General features: G+C 40.9%; 1 protein-coding gene across 1 annotated transcript in view; it reads left to right on the top strand.

The window, feature by feature from the left end:
• The window catches only part of cntn3b (contactin 3b), a 63008-nt gene extending 48717 nt beyond the window's left edge, over nt 1-14291 (top strand). Inside the window, 10 exon segments of the mRNA XM_079684930.1 lie at nt 1377-1535; nt 2239-2388; nt 4401-4471; nt 4838-5072; nt 5499-5608; nt 6768-6954; nt 8102-8214; nt 8316-8481; nt 10431-10498; nt 10501-14291. Of these exon segments, the coding sequence (XP_079541056.1) occupies nt 1377-1535; nt 2239-2388; nt 4401-4471; nt 4838-5072; nt 5499-5608; nt 6768-6954; nt 8102-8214; nt 8316-8481; nt 10431-10498; nt 10501-10650 (1409 nt within the window). The 3' untranslated portion in view covers nt 10651-14291.
• Nucleotides 14292-16178: the final 1887 nt, after the last annotated feature.

The following is a 16178-nucleotide window of genomic DNA, read 5'->3' as shown; positions in this document are numbered from 1 at the left end:
AGAGTGTAGGGTCCAGTCACTCGTGCATCTAAGGGTTAAGCATATAAGTATATTCAAAGAGAAAGAAGTTTTGAAAGATTGGAAAAACTTTTAGGCTTTCATTTAAGATACAGAGCGGAAAATAAACGAATGCTACCTCTGATAGTTATGTGAGCTTCTGTTTACATTATATATGTGCTGCTGGATTTAAAAAGAATGATAGACACACCAGTGTTTCCCACAGAATTTGATTCTATTTGTGGGGGCCCCCCACCCCGGAAAGAAAAGCCAAAGGCCCCTTAACCTATTCGGGTGGTCCATGCATCCACCCCCCCTCAACTAAGATAATACATGCGAGTTCATGGCTACTGTAGACAACGTTCTTGTTGCTCTTTGTTGCGTTGTTAATGAGTGAAACACACCAGAGTTGAGGATCTGTGGGGTTTATTCTCCCAGAAATATAATTTACAATTTACTTCAGGCATTAAGCAGACGCCTTATTCCAAAGCGACTTACAATGACCAATCACAGGGACATTCTCCCTGGAGTAACCAAGGGCTAAGTGCCTTACTCAAGGGCACACTAGTAGTGGTATTCCAGGCAGGATTTGAACTCGCAACCTTCCGATCATCAGCCCACCTCACTATCCATTAGAGTACCAAATAAAAAAATTAATACAAAAATAATAATCGTTTTTTTTTTTTTTTATGAGATCCATTTGTGGCGGACGATATTTAATTGTGGCGGCCCGCCACAAATAAATCAATGTATGGGAAACACTGCACACACTAACACTGACATGTGTGTGAGTAGCTGTGTTAATATGTGTTTGGGGAATCTGGCTCACTGTGCACTGGGCTTATCTCCGGTGATGTACATTGGTATTCATGCCCTTAACAAACTGTAATAGTGGTCCCAGGTGCTTTGAGACGGCAATGTTTATCACGGAAAATGACTATAATTGGCTCATTTACACATCGGCAAAATATCATGGAAAGCATTTAAATAATTGAGCAGTTGAGCAAACAACAGCAACATGGTAAAGCTATGGCGCTTAACAGTCACAGACACTCGCTTCTCTCTTCCCCCTCTCTGTATTCTTTTATTGTTCTCTCTAGTGTCTTCTCCAATCTAGCCCCTCTTTCCTTCTCTCATAAATGATCCCATCCAGTGTCTCTTTCCACTGCTGGCGATCCCAGTAATTACTTTGTAGCGCGGCACATCACACACGCAGTGAATGAAAAGTCCCCGCATGCACACGCCAAGGACGTAGCCCTTAATTATAGCTACCACGGAGGCCTTGATATGTAACAAGGTGTACACGTCTTAGTGGGTTTGATGAGGGGAGGCTTCTTGATCACCTCAGATTCACCCTCTTTAATGTATGATTGATTCAGGTCCGCCAGGTCCTCCAGACAAGGTGTCGGTGGAGGAGATCACAGACAGCACTGCCCAGCTCTCCTGGACTCCAGGAAGGGACAATGGCAGCCCCATCACCGGCTACATCATCCAGGCCAGGACTCCTTTCACTGTGGGCTGGCAGGTTGTGGATACAGGTACCATGAAGCGCTGTCTGCATGTAGTATTTATCAGGGTTCTTGTAGATGTAAGGTTCTTTGATTCCCTTTGATCCCCTTGGGGAAACAGGCTTTTTTTCATTTGTGGCCAGAGGTGGGAAGTAGTGGAGAACAAAGACTTCGTTACTGTACATTTTCCTGGTACTTTACTCCACTACTTATTTTTCTGACAACTTTTTAATTTGACTTCTTACATGTTGAACTCAAACACCTGTACTTTCTACTTCTCTCATTTTCTAAACAGGCTGGTTCCTTTAGTCTGAATGTGTGTTTGGTGGCGTGATCATTATTATTTAGAGTCATTGCGTGCCTATTGATTTGAACACGATCCGTGTATCCATCATTTCCTGGTCTTCTCTAAAGAAGAGGGACCAATGAAAACGTTGTCATGTTGCCGTTGTTCAGCATGGAAACATTCATTAGCTAACAATGACATTATTGTTCTATTAATATAAAGGGAGGTCAGGTACTCTTTAAAACAGCTGCTAGTTATGGGTACTTTTTACTGAAGTACATTTCGAAGCCTCTTTACTTTGACTTGAGTAAAGAAGTATTTCTACTTTTACCAGAGTATTTTTAAACACGAGTATCTGTACTTCTACTCGAGTAAAGGATGTGAGTACTTTTGCCATCTCTGTGTGTGACAATGTGGTTTTTGAAAGAACTCATTTCCTGTTCGCAGTGCCTGAGGAAGTCAACGGGAACATGCTGACGGCCACGGTGTCCGGTTTGAACGCCTGGGTGGAGTATGAGTTCAGGGTAGTGACTCGCAATACCGTGGGCCTCGGAGAGCCTAGTCCAGCCTCGGCCATGACCAGGACAGAGGATACCAGTATGTGAAATCTTACACTTCATGCATACACCCAAATTCAAAGGTTTCATTGTCATATGCACAAAGCTAGATAAAGGAATGTAGCGATTTTGAAATGTTGACTTACCATTGAAAAATCTGTCTCTTGATTTCCCTCTGGATTCAATGATATCTTCAACCATAGAACTCCACTCATTTGTAATCATAAGTTTACATGGATAACACACTGCCAAGTTTCCAATTACCTGCTGAAAATAAAAGTTTTGGACAGTGAGGAAAGGAAATGAGAGCTCATTATGAGGATGGCTGGTACCTTACAAATCAACATAATTGGATACATTTGGTATCAGTTTAAGAATATTCCCTTTGGCTATTTCGAATGAGCCATTATTGTGAGCATAGCATTTTCCGTTTAAGACCTTTTCAGATAAGCTTTTCATATTTCTGAGCGTTCTATTTTACGTATTTACTGCTCTTTCACAAACTTTGTCTGAAGGTTTCTTTTATTGAAGTTCGCGAGACAAGTCTAGAGCCCTTATATCTGCGCAGGAAAGCTTTATGTTGAGTGTTTTGCTTTGTGGAGAGGTAGCTTATATAAATGATTTAGCTGAATCAATGGGTGTCAAGGGTTGGTCACTTCCTTTTATTTTGCCTCCATTTGTAAAAGTAAGTGGTAAATGGACTGCACTTATGTTACGCTTTTCTTTACAATTGGCCTCTTATATACTAACACACACACTCCAATGGGGATGGGGCCGCCATGCAAACCCCTGTCCTGGCTATCATAATCAATTTGGGATTCAGAGTCCCGCCCATGGCCACTTCCTTGTGTAGACATGATGAGTCAGGGGTCAAACTGACTAATCTGTGAGAAGTGGACAAGCCAAGCCTTAGTGTGAGAGCATGAGACAGAGTTTGAAAACATGAGTGTTAGCAGCTAAGGGAGGACTCTAAAAAGGATAAAGGTATCCTAATGAAGTTTGGATAGAAATCCGGGTTCTCAGTTCCTAAGCTACTACGGCAACTAGGGATGTCCCGATCACCTTTTTTTGCTCCCGATCCGATTCCGATCATTTGATTTTGACAATTTGCCGATACCGATTTTTCCCGATCCGATCTTTATGCAATGCATGAAGAGAAAAAAAAGAAAAAAAGCATTCAAGTTGTCCCTTAAGGTTATTTTTGTATTTAAATTGGATATTCTATCCAACATAGATATAGCTTCTTTTTTTCACAGCAGCATTGGATAAAAAAAAAATAAAGCTTTCAGTGCTCGTTAGCTTACTGCTACAATTAGACACTGCGCCCACTCTGTTGCCAGATTTGAGAGAAATAAGCAACCAGGTCTATGAAAACAAGCCCCAAAGAAGCAACACATACATGATGTTGTGTAATTTGAAACCAAAACTAAGGCCTCAGGATGACTTTAAGACTTGAACATGGTCATTTTTGTTTTGTAACATTGAATACAAAATTTAAAAAAAAGTATTTATAAAAAAAATTAAAAAAAACCCGATCCCCGATTTTTTTCCTCCCGATTCCGATCTTTTGAAAATCACGTGATCGGCTCCGATCCCCGATCACGTGATCGGATCAGGACATCTCTAACGGCAATGGCCAACATTACATTGGTAGGATATCAGATAGGTCTCAAAATGCTTCAACACCCATTTGCTGGTACAACACATTAAATGTGATGCTCCACTTACGATAGGCTACCTCCTACACATTCAGCATTTCCATCACACTACAGTGCACAAACAGCTGAGTAGGAATGGGAATGAAGTGGGTTGAGTTGAGTGTCATCTGCAAAATACTACGTATCTTGCTTCGTGTTTATGCATGGTGACATTTAGGCAATATCACTTTTTCTCTGAAGTGCACATCCTTGTGTTCGACACGAGTTGGCTGTAAAATAGAAAACAGTATCTGCAGCAGGCAGCCTTGTCATGAGGCGACGAGTGGAGTTGATGCTTGTCGTGGGGCTTTGTAAACTGCGTTCTAATTGCTCTCCTCTGGGTTTTACCTCTCAGTTCCTGATACAGCTCCCACTGACGTCGGAGGTGGAGGCGGCACAAAGTCTGAATTAGTGATAACATGGGAGGTAAGTCATCTGTCACATTTTACTGTTCTATCCATCGCCGGGTAATGGTTTTGCTTAATTGTGCAGAATTGAACAGAGCAATTTTATGGCCCACATTATAGCAAGACAGTCCTCCGGGCTCAGCCACCGAGTGCAAGAGAGCACTTGCTCTGAAGGGTTTTGCACTTTAGCCACAATTACATGGCCATGCAGGAGGTAAAGATAAGGCGGAAGGTGATTGCTGAGTGTTTCTGGGTGGTAACCGTAGAGACCCGGGCTGTGTCTAATCCCAGAAGACCTTGTGGAGGTGCAGCGCAGACACGGGCCTGTCTGTGTCTCTGTCTGTATGCGTTTTAATATCACTATAGTTTTGTGTTTTGCTCCCAGCCTGTTCCCGAGGAGCTGCAGAACGGAGAGGGCTTCGGGTACATCATCGCCTTCAGACCCGCGGGCACAGTCACGTGGACCCGGGCGGTGATCTCCACTCCCGGCGTGTATCGTTACGACTTCCGCAACGACACCATCCCAGCGTTCTCGCCATTTGACGTGAAAGTGGGGGCGTTCAACAACCGAGGGGAGGGGCCCTTCAGCTCTATCGCCACCGTGTTCTCGGCAGAGGAAGGTACGTGAAGACTTCACAGCCCGGCAGCTGAGTGATGCTTAAATAAGCTCTAATCTCTCTCCTTACAAGTACGACCTTGAATCGTAGTGATGAGGAGATATTTCTTTTTCCACTGCGGTTCTTTCCCTCCCCCTCTAAGCTGGAAATGTCAACTTATATTAGTTATCATGCTGGTAGATTACAGGAAATCCTAGCAGACACTTACCACACGGCGCTGTCAGGGAGGTATTCTGTTAATTGAATTTGCTAGGCAGATAGTCTTCCCTTATGTCAGTCATAGATCCCATTAAAAAGAGAAAGGGGGGGGGGAATAGCTTCTCAGTGAAACGACTGGTCTGTTCTCTGCCTTTCCTCGTACTGCGGATAGTGTGTGTGATGGTGTTGGATGAATGTCTGGGATTCTTACCCACACTCTATATTTCACAGTCCCCGGTGTGTCTCCTAAGAGGGTAAGGACCAGGATTGTGTCTGCGGTGCAAATTGAAGTGATCTGGGAAGCACTTCCTGCGATATCGGAAAGAGTGCTCGGATATGAGGTACGTCGGGAAATCATTCTCTCCCTTTTTAAAAAAACACGATGATTGACCTTCTCTTTGCTGCGTGACTATCAGATCATAACCAATCCTTTCTTTCTTGAAACTATCTTGCTTTTTCTTTCTTGTAATATTCTACTGATTCTTCTCATGTAGCTCTGCAAGGATTTTGTTTTTAAATGTAATAATCTAATTAAGTGACCCCGAAACGGTGGTGCATCAACAGCAAAGAAAAATAAGATAAAAAAACCTCATCCTTTTAAGAATGCAAAGAGGATTTGCTGCCCCCCCCCCATCTCCCCCCGGTGCTCTTTCAATATCTGTCACCTCTTTGCCCTCCGCACAAAGCTCTCCAGTTGCCATGGCTGTATCCACATTGTCCTTTCAGAAGAGAGCTTGTTTCTCCCAACGTGGTATTGAAGAGGGTTTAAGCTTCTGAATCTCAATAGGCCCACCAACACTATGGAGCTGTGCATCGCGCATATACATCGCTCAGCCTTTCACTTCCAGTTGAATGTAATTATCATAATTACAGCTTACGTTACTGTATAGTACCGGTAGGGCTTTTCATATAGAACTTTAATTGAAAAGAAATTGGAAATACAATCATTTAATGCAACTGAATAGTATCCCTGAGGGCGGACTTCACATTTCAATTGACTTATCTCTTATGTCACTTTAATAGTAGACACATTGAAGAGTGAAGATGACCCAAAGCGAGCGGCAAATTAGTTTGTTTGGTTTATCCAATATACCGCTACCTGCAGCCCTTAATTGGAGGCCTGAAGGAAACTACCCAGAGCATGCTTAGAAGTCTGAATCAAGATGTATCCATAACCTATCGATTTTTCTCAGGTGAAAGCACAAGCTGAGGTTGTTTTAATGGAGAAAACAGGCAATAATCATGTATTTTGCTTTCTGGGTCAGTTATCATATGACCCTCTAATGCCCTTTTTTGATATGGTGGTTGGGAGGTTGTGCATTAGTAATTGAGACTATGAAAATGCATTGCTCATCATTACTCACTGCCTTCCCTTCAATTCCCTTCCGTAATATATAGCGTTTCATATTTCACGATTGGATATGAATTGAACAAATCCAGTGAAATGCACCACAAAGAATTGGCTGTTGCCCACGATTGTGACTGTTTTTCGTCAAACAGGTCATGTACTGGGAAGACGACACCAAGCCTGACACTATTGGCAAAGTGCGCATATCTGGAAACTACACGCTGGTTAACATTACGGGGCTGAAAGGAAACACAGTCTACTACCTCTGTGTGGCTGCGTTCAATACGGGCGGCCCTGGGCCACAGTCTGCATCCATCAACACCACCACAAAGAAACCACGTGAGTCCTTCACCGACGACAGCCATTCAAATGACTTCCAAATGGTCCTCTTGGTGAACCATGTCCCCCTCTCGGATGACGTCGTACTGTCCTCGACGTGACAGGCATAGCATTGCTTCAGCTCCGTCTGTTCTGCTCACACGATACAATGTGATAAGGGATCTTTGCATTTCTTTGGGGGAAAAAAAGAAGAAAAAAGTGATCAATGTGTTGAGTGGAACATTCCTGCAAAATGGACAAGTGATGTGCAAGGACAAGATGTACAATCTAAGAGAACGGCTGTGCATAGATGAAATTAGGGATAAGAGCTTCCGATTATCTGCAATATGAGTGAAAGAATAACCATGGTGATTCATGACTCCAGGATATTCAAGTTTAGGATAGAAAATAGAAATGAATGGTGGCCTAAGACTGACTCACTGGTTGTAGATTGTAGTTCTAAGGGCGCTGCTTAGCTGAGCACAAGTCGATTGTGATTGGTTCAAAGACATAACGCACTGTAGAAACATAATACAAAAATATTTGTTATCATAAAGATATAACCTTAACTCAAGCCAAATTATAATGGGGGCAGTTAGACCTTTCTTCAGCGCTGACACAATACTTTCCACATATGTATTGAAAGTTTTCTACCCGGCAATACAAGCAAACAAATGTAGAACAAAGTGCAGCATTTAGAAAAACAGAAAATGTAACTGAAATACAGATATGCAAATAGGTTTAGGCTTTAAATGCTAACAGGGTAAACGATTGGAGTCTACGGCGGGACTGCGAGGTCTCTAGCAGCTAGCTTGAATACCGAAAGAGTTAGCCAGCAACGTTACGCAATACAGAAATGGACTGCAGAACAGAAAACTAATAAATAATGAAACACAATGCTAACTTAGCACATTTTTTCTGTACTTGGTTGCTCCTAATGCTTTGCTTGTTGTCAATTTGCGTTTGTTTTCTAAGTTGAAGTGTGTTGACTTCTCAGGGCCGCTGTTGAATTCAGTCTGTCTTTATTAGGCGCTCTGCTGCAGCCTGAATGCATTATGCAAACTGCAAACAAATCTGTACAATGTTCTAGAATCTACGTGCATGCATTGAAAACAGTTAAGCTGCAGAATATCCTGTTATATATTTATACCCCTCTTTCTGGTTCTAGCTCCAGATCGGGCTCCACTCAACATACAATGGACCATGATTGGCTCCACACTTACCATGCACTGGGATCCTGTCGTTGCTTTTGAGACAGAGTCAAAGGTCACTGGATACTTGGTGGGTCTCAATTCGATGCAAATCTCTTAATGTATCTCTTGAATCAGGGATGACTGCTTTTGCATTAGTTCATTTTTCTACGTCACCCTCTCTCGGCTCAGGTCGTGCTGAAAAGACATCGCAACAATGACATCAGCACTATCTCCACCAACAAGACCACCGTGGAGCTCAGCCTCTCGTCCTATGACAACTATCTCATTCAGATCAAGACCATGAGTGAGGGCGGTGAAGGTGTGGGCAGCGAACCCATCCACATCCATAAATTAAGTGAGTTGACTGATGTGTTCCTGTATTTCACATCGTTTCCCTTTTGATCCCTGATAAAACTGCATTCAGTAATTCAGAGAGAACATTTAATTTGGCTTCATCGCCTCCCTTTCCAACCATGCGTAATAGACTTATTTTGAGTACAAGAAAAGCGACCTTTTTAGAAATGCGTGCGCGGAGTCATCCATCTCTGCCATTGGGTTATTATTCCTTGTTGACTGGCTGCACAGCGCTGATGCATATAAAGCAGTTCTGTGCTCCCATCCCGCTGCTCTGCAAAAATTGGGAGTCGGCTCTTTGATATGATACCAACTTTATCTTCCTGTGGTAGTTAAGAAGCCTTTCCTGTTGAAAGTCAGTAATAATGTAGATATGGGAAAAAAGTCACAGTAAGCCTTTTGATTTATGATGACTTCTCAGAGATTTGGAGGATAGCACGGCAGAGTTTTGTTCATTTGATTTGAGCAGAGATGGCAAAAGTACACACATCCTTTACTCGAGTAGAAGTAGAGACTGGTGTTTAAAAATACTCTGGTGAAAGTAGAAATACTTCTTTACTCAAGTCGAAGTAAAGAGGCTTTGAAATGTACTTCAGTAAAAAGTACTCATAACTAGCAGCTGTTTTAAAGAGTACCTGACCTCCCTTTATATTAATAGAACAATAATGTCATTGTTAGCTCATGAATGTTTCCATGCTGAACAACGGCAACATGACAACGTTTCCATTGGTCCCTCTTCTTTAGAGAAGACCAGGAAATGATGGATACACGGATCGTGTTCAAATCAATAGGCACGCAATGACTCTAAATAATAATGATCACGCCACCAAACACACATTCAGACTAAAGGAACCAGCCTGTTTGGAAAATGAGAGAAGTAGAAAGTACAGGTGTTTGAGTTCAACATGTGAGAAGTAGAAAGTACAGGTATTTATGTTCAACATGTAAGAAGTAGAAAGTACAGGTATTTGTGTTCAACATGTACGAAGTAGAAAGTACAGGTATTTATGTTCAACATGTAAGAAGTAGAAAGTACAGGTATTTGTGTTCAACATGTACGAAGTAGAAAGTACAGGTATTTATGTTCAACATGTAAGAAGTAGAAAGTACAGGTATTTGAGTTCAACATGTACGAAGTAGAAAGTACAGGTATTTGTGTTCAACATGTAAGAAGTAGAAAGTACAGGTATTTGTGTTCAACATGTACGAAGTAGAAAGTACAGGTATTTGTGTTCAACATGTACGAAGTAGAAAGTACAGGTATTTGGGTTCAACATGTAAGAAGTAGAAAGTACAGGTGTTTGTATTCAAAATGTAAGAAGTAGAAAGTACATGTATTTGAGTTCAACATGTAAGAAGTAGAAAGTACATGTATTTGTATTCAACATGGAAGAAGTAGAAAGTACATGTATTTGTGTTCAACATGTAAGAAGTAGAAAGTACATGTATTTGAGTTCAACATGTAAGAAGTAGAAAGTACATGTATTTGTATTCAACATGGAAGAAGTAGAAAGTACATGTATTTGAGTTCAACATGTAAGAAGTAGAAAGTACATGTATTTGTATTCAACATGGAAGAAGTAGAAAGTACATGTATTTGTGTTCAACATGTAAGAAGTAGAAAGTTCAGGTGTTTGTATTCAACATGGAAGAAGTAGAAAGTACAGGTATTTGTGTTCAACATGTAAGAAGTAGAAAGTTCAGGTGTTTGTATTCAACATGGAAGAAGTAGAAAGTACAGGTATTTGTGTTCAACATGTAAGAAGTAGAAAGTACAGGTATTTGTGTTCAAAATGTAAGAAGTAGAAGTAAAAGGTCGTCGTGGAGTAAAGTACTGATACCAGAAATGTGTACTTAAGTACAGTAACAAAGTATTTGTACTCCACTACTTCCCACCTCTGGAGTATTTCTGCTTTTTTCACGAGGTGCTCTGCTGGTTTTTGGTTGCAGGCATGGGAGCGCGAGGCTCAGGAGCGACTCGCCTCAGCCCATTGGTCCTCTCTTCAGTCCTCATCAGCGCACTGCTCTGCTCCGGCTGGTGATGTCTGATCAGAGCCTTCGGAGCGCCTTCCCTCCCCCTCCATCCCTTTCTCTGGACAGGCACAAGGCCCGGACTTCAGTGGCAGAACTGGGAAAGACTGGACAGCTCTGGACTCCGCCAATCTCTTAAAGGGACCACGCCACTTTGTTTTGAAGGGCCATCACACAGAGACGTGAAGATGTTGCGTGCATGATATCTTTCAGTATTTCTTACAGCGTCATAAGTGCCACCGTGCTCTAGGTTTCATTTTAGAAGTTATGATGTCCACATGACTTATCTTCTTAGTATCTTTGTTGATACTAATGCCTTAAAACCCATTGTACACAGAAAGTCCATACCAAAGTAGGTGACAGGCTGCTTGTTTGGTGGTTTCTTTAACCCTATATACTCAGAAGAATTTGTGTTAAATCAAATTCTCTACAGACGATTAATCTATATTCATTGGGTTCATTCTTATATTACTGTCTCAAAAATCTTAAATTTAACCTGTTCCATTGACAGAACATCAGCTAAAATCCTTACCACATGCAGCTTTTGCCAAAAGAAACAGGCTTAACAAATTTCCAGGCGTTGACATATATACGAAGGATGCATAGCAAATTGATCAACTGTGCCTCAAACCCTCTTATCTCTGCATACTGAGATAATATTAGGTCTGTTCGAGAGCCGTGCAGTCTCCGGAGCTTAAGGCCCTCTCCACAGTACCCTGATGGATCTTGGCATGTTGCCATCTCGTGCTCCTCTAAATAATAAATGCCTATCACACTCCTCACCCTCAGTCTAGCTAAAACGCTGGGATTGCAGGAGATAGAGACCTGCGGTATTACTATGTCAAGCATATCCCAAGTGAACTGTTCCTCCTCTACATTTAGATGACCTGTGTTCTAGATACGTATATCATATCATGGAACATGTACCATCTATACCCCCAGATGACCAGCTGACGCAGTGCACAATAGACTAAAGGATAACAGTGCCTTCACTAGAGCTCACTAGTCACTCACTCACTCGCCCACTCACTTCTTTCTTCTTCTCCTTTGGGAAAGATTCATGTTGCAGAAGAGACATTGTTTGCTTTTCCTTCTGAAGAAGTTAGTTCAGAAGGACCGAAGACTCAGAATGTACACGGAGCCCATTATTAGAAAGAGTCTGTTGATTAAATTACACAAAAAAGTGTTGACGCTTTAGGAAAGCTGCGTTGGATTGAGATATATGGTGGAAATGTTGGTCCAAGTATATGATCTACGGTATAATAAAAGTTTGACTCCATCCGAAACATAATTTATGAGCTATTAAGCCATCAGAATAATTGATACCGCAGACAGAGTGCCCTGACTGGAAATGGAGCAAAATACATAGTTGTAATTTTACCCCCACCCCATCACCGCCTATTGGACACATACCAGACTGAAGAGTAACTAAAGAGCATTGCTGCGCTGCTGAGTGAACTACTTTTCATGCCATTTCGTCAACGTGGATGAGTCAAGAAAGAGCCGAGGTGTGATTACTGGGGTCCTGAAGGAGTTCACGAGGACGTGAAAGGATCAGCTGAACTGCTACACATTACTGTGCCTTTGCCGAACATGGGGCTGTGTACGGTCATTAGCTTGGAGTCTGTCGTCGTCTGTTTTTTGCACTCTCTTTCCCCCTACTTCCTCAAAGTCGAATGAAAGCACAAGGAATTGATGCAAGGTGACTGGATGTCCTCACTTAGCCGTCTGAACAGGTGTGCAGACCCCAGAGGCCTCGTAAAAAAAGTCCAAACGGCCGACGTAATCAGGCTGTCCTATCTGCTCCTTGAATGGTTTCATAAAGCTCTGCGCTCTTTGATTAGACTGCTGCAGACCAGTCAATGGGATATTGATTCTCCTGCCCCATTATTACAGCTGTCACAATTCAGCTGCTTGACTGACTGATGGTCTCGTTTCTATTGCACTCGTTCTGTTGTGTTACTGCCACTGATGTATCAGCACTATTCCTATTTCAAAAGGCAATCTTTTTTTGTTGTGTTTTGCTTTTTGTCTTTCACTAGACATGTCACTGTATTAGCTATGTTTTGAAAAGTATTTTGTAGTGTAGTGGTAGATTTGGAGCAGTAACCTGAAACTGATTGGCTGGTTGATTTGTTTAAGTTATATATCAAAATACTGCTGTATCAGTCTTTCCAATAGCGTAAAAGCCTAGTCACACCAGCATTAGAAGGACCATTGTCTTGGATTTAGGGTGATCTGTTAGCAGCAATGGAATTTGATAATTCACTATTAATTATACGATAATGTTTAGTTATCTGAAACTAATGATGCATTTACACTGCATGATACACAGCAGAGCAGCACAGTTCTATACAATTAGAGTGGATATTTTTTGTTTTTCAATTATTAAAAGTTGTAGATATACTTTACACCGGGTATGTGTATACTTTATTGGTACCACCTCGCTTGTGTGTTCAAAGGGAGCTCAATGGATACCTAAAAGTGCTGTTTAAAATCCAGGAGACTCGTTTGGTCGCCATATCTTCTCCTTTGGGATCGTTTTCTTTAATTTGAGTGGCTATTTGCTACTAAATCCTACACACTGGTCCTCTTAAACAGTAAACCTCTTTGGCAAAATGTGTTTGTTTGAATGGAATTGCAGCGGATGCACATTTGGCAAAGTAAATTTGTAAATTTCGATTTAGGTTTAATTTGTGTGCTGTTAAACATTACCCTTTTGACAAGCCAGATTATTCGAAATGGAGAAAGCTAAAGTATCTTTTTTGCTGGGTTGCATTCATAATTTAACATTAAACCCATCCTCTGTCAAAATTGGTCCTGCTCCTCCAAAAAGTAAGACTTAGGACAAGTTATGAAACTGGGTTTGATGGTATAAAAATATAGTATCTATGGAATAAAATGTGGGAAATAAGCATCAAGCTAACTACCTTGGGGAGTTCATTTTAATGGTAGAGAACAAAGAACAAAGACTGACTGGCATGTTTCCCACTTTCATGTTTTACCGTTAGCTCAACAGCTGCAGTATCTCAAGCCCTATCCCTGTGCGTAGCTATTCTAACAAAGCCCATTTCAAAAAGACGTGCAGTTCAATATCGCTGTGACACTTTCTGGTGTGACCGGGCCACAAATAAGCTTGTGTGTGTGCAAATACCTGATCCGAGTGATGTTAATATTTCCGTCAATATCCAAATAAGGTAACTTCATTGGAAGATAGCAGATTCCTATTCACAGTGTTAAAATGTGTAACTGTTTCACTAAACTTTCATAATTTTGACATAGTTGTAAACAAGCCTAATGTTTCTTACCTCTGCTCTTGCTCGCACAGAAAAACAAAACTACAGTTTCTTGTGCTTTAATAAATACTACAAAGTCAAATCTAGAAAGTGATCAGAGCCATCAGCTTGAAGGGTTGAAGTTTATTGATCACAGAACAACAACATATCTATTTATATCCACAAGGTCTGTTTGGTTGGATTGGTTTCTGTGGTTTTTATTGCTAGAAAAGAGTGTACCTGGTGCAGTGTAAATAGCTTGCATATATTTTTTAAACATGGCCATCAAAGACAACCTTACTGCTTTTATATAGTGTGTTTTCCGACCTTAATACTGCTGTATTAATCAATGATCTCTGTGAGATACTGACATGTAGAGTGGCATTTTCATATTGAAAAGTAACTGTTTTGTCTTGTATACTAAAATTGTGCATGTTGATCATTGTTTGTGAATTTGTGTTGGATTTTTTTCTAAAACTATAACTTAATAAAAATGTTTATTCCAGCCAATGGGATGTCTGCCTGTGTCTGCCTTACCACCCAACCTGTTTTGGTACTTACAGAACAAATGTTGTCTATTTAAGACAGATTTATTTACAAGAACTGTGCTTATCATTATAAGAACGACAACATGCAGTACATGTTTTTTCTACAGGTCAAAATCTTAGCATGTTTCTGTGTAGATATTACACTTAAAATCAATAGCATGACCCAGTGTTAAAGGGCCCATGTCATGGCCATTTCTACTGATCATATTTCCATTGTTGAGGTCTACTAGAATAGATTTAAATTGTGCAATTTTCCAAACTCACATTGGTTTCTCATACAGCATCTCTGTAAAGTATGTGTATTCACCAGGAGCTCCTCCCGCCCCCACTCCCTGTGAGCCCAGTGTGCTTTGATTGGTCGGGACGTTGCGAGGCTCGTTGCTAGATTCCGGGTCGGCGATACAGCGAAAACAAGGGAAACTCATCCTGAGCACACAAGATAATCGATTAATCTATCGATTAGTGAAATGATTAATCGACTATTCTGACTATTACTGTATGCCTTGCACAATTTCTCAAACGCTCTTATTTAGCCATCAACTTTTAGATTTAGCTTGAGGTTTTTTTAGGCATGTGGAAACTAACAATGAAGACAATAAAGATGAATACTTGATTCAAAAATACATAAATATATATAAAATATATATTATTAAATTAACTTAACAAATTGTGAACAAAATTAACATTGCTTTTTATTTAAATAAAATAAATAATATTTCACATCAAAAGAAACAAAATTGTTTTAACAAATCGTATTAAATAATCTGATGACAGAACTGTAAACAGAATAGCTTAACATTTAACAAAATAAAGAGTAACTCTGTTACCTCTAATCATTAACCCATGTTTGTATAATTGAGTTAACTCCGTGTGTTGCTGCTAGCATACATAACACCTGACGTGGAAACGTTACTCGTGGATGGGGCTACAGAGCTACTAGAAAGACAGTCGAACCCGGTGCATTCCTCCGTCTGAATGTGGTGCACTTTTGCTAAATATTTAGACAAATTGCTCGTGTTACCGCCCTTACATGCTAAACTCTTATTGCACTTTTGGCAACGAGCATTGTCCATGTCTCCAGTACCGATAAAAAGACCAATAACGTTGGAGCTTAACGGTGCGTAAAACACACGTGATGACGTCACCAACGAATCGACGACTGAATTAGTTGGCAACTAATTTGGTCATCAATTTTAATCGATTAAGTCGATTAGTTGTTGCACCCCTTGATATTGAGTAAGAAAAAGGTTTATAACGCTGTGAGAATGGGTCTGCGGAGACTAGAGCATTTCTCCGCCATCCCAACTCGTCTATTACCAGCGTTCAGGGAGCTCTATGCAAGTCAATGGGACTCCCTGTTGGTTAGCCAAGGGATCCTGGTGTGTGAGGTGCTCCGCGTATTGGTCCATTTGGGCCAATCCGGTCCTTTGTTGTTGATTTGGGTGTTCACACGTCACTGTACCAAGGAAGCAAACAATGGAAAATGAGAAATGTCCAACGAGGCGTTCTGGAGCAGCATAGACAGGTCTTTTCTGTGTTAGAGTTTTACTCGCTACAGGGTGTACTTTGAGGGTTTTTGACTCTGCAAACCGTTTACATGCAGAAAAACCTTTATAGCACACAAGGGGACGGGTAATAACCGGAAAAGCATGACATGGGATCTTTAAGTACTCCTAACTACCTTTTAAAGCAGTATAGTGCGAACTATAGATCTATAGACCTTGCTGTTGAATTATTCATGACAGGTAATTGCCAGGGCTTTAGAGATATCAAGAGAAATCCAATGTGCAAATTAGATGTATTAACTTTACCAGTTATGGTGACATCATATAAATACTTGATTG

Source organism: Notothenia rossii (assembly GCF_949606895.1).
Source record: "Notothenia rossii genome assembly, chromosome: 5".
Taxonomy (NCBI): Eukaryota; Metazoa; Chordata; class Actinopteri; order Perciformes; family Nototheniidae; genus Notothenia; species Notothenia rossii.
Note: the sequence above shows the minus strand (reverse complement) of the source record. Positions and strands in the feature narration are given on the sequence as shown.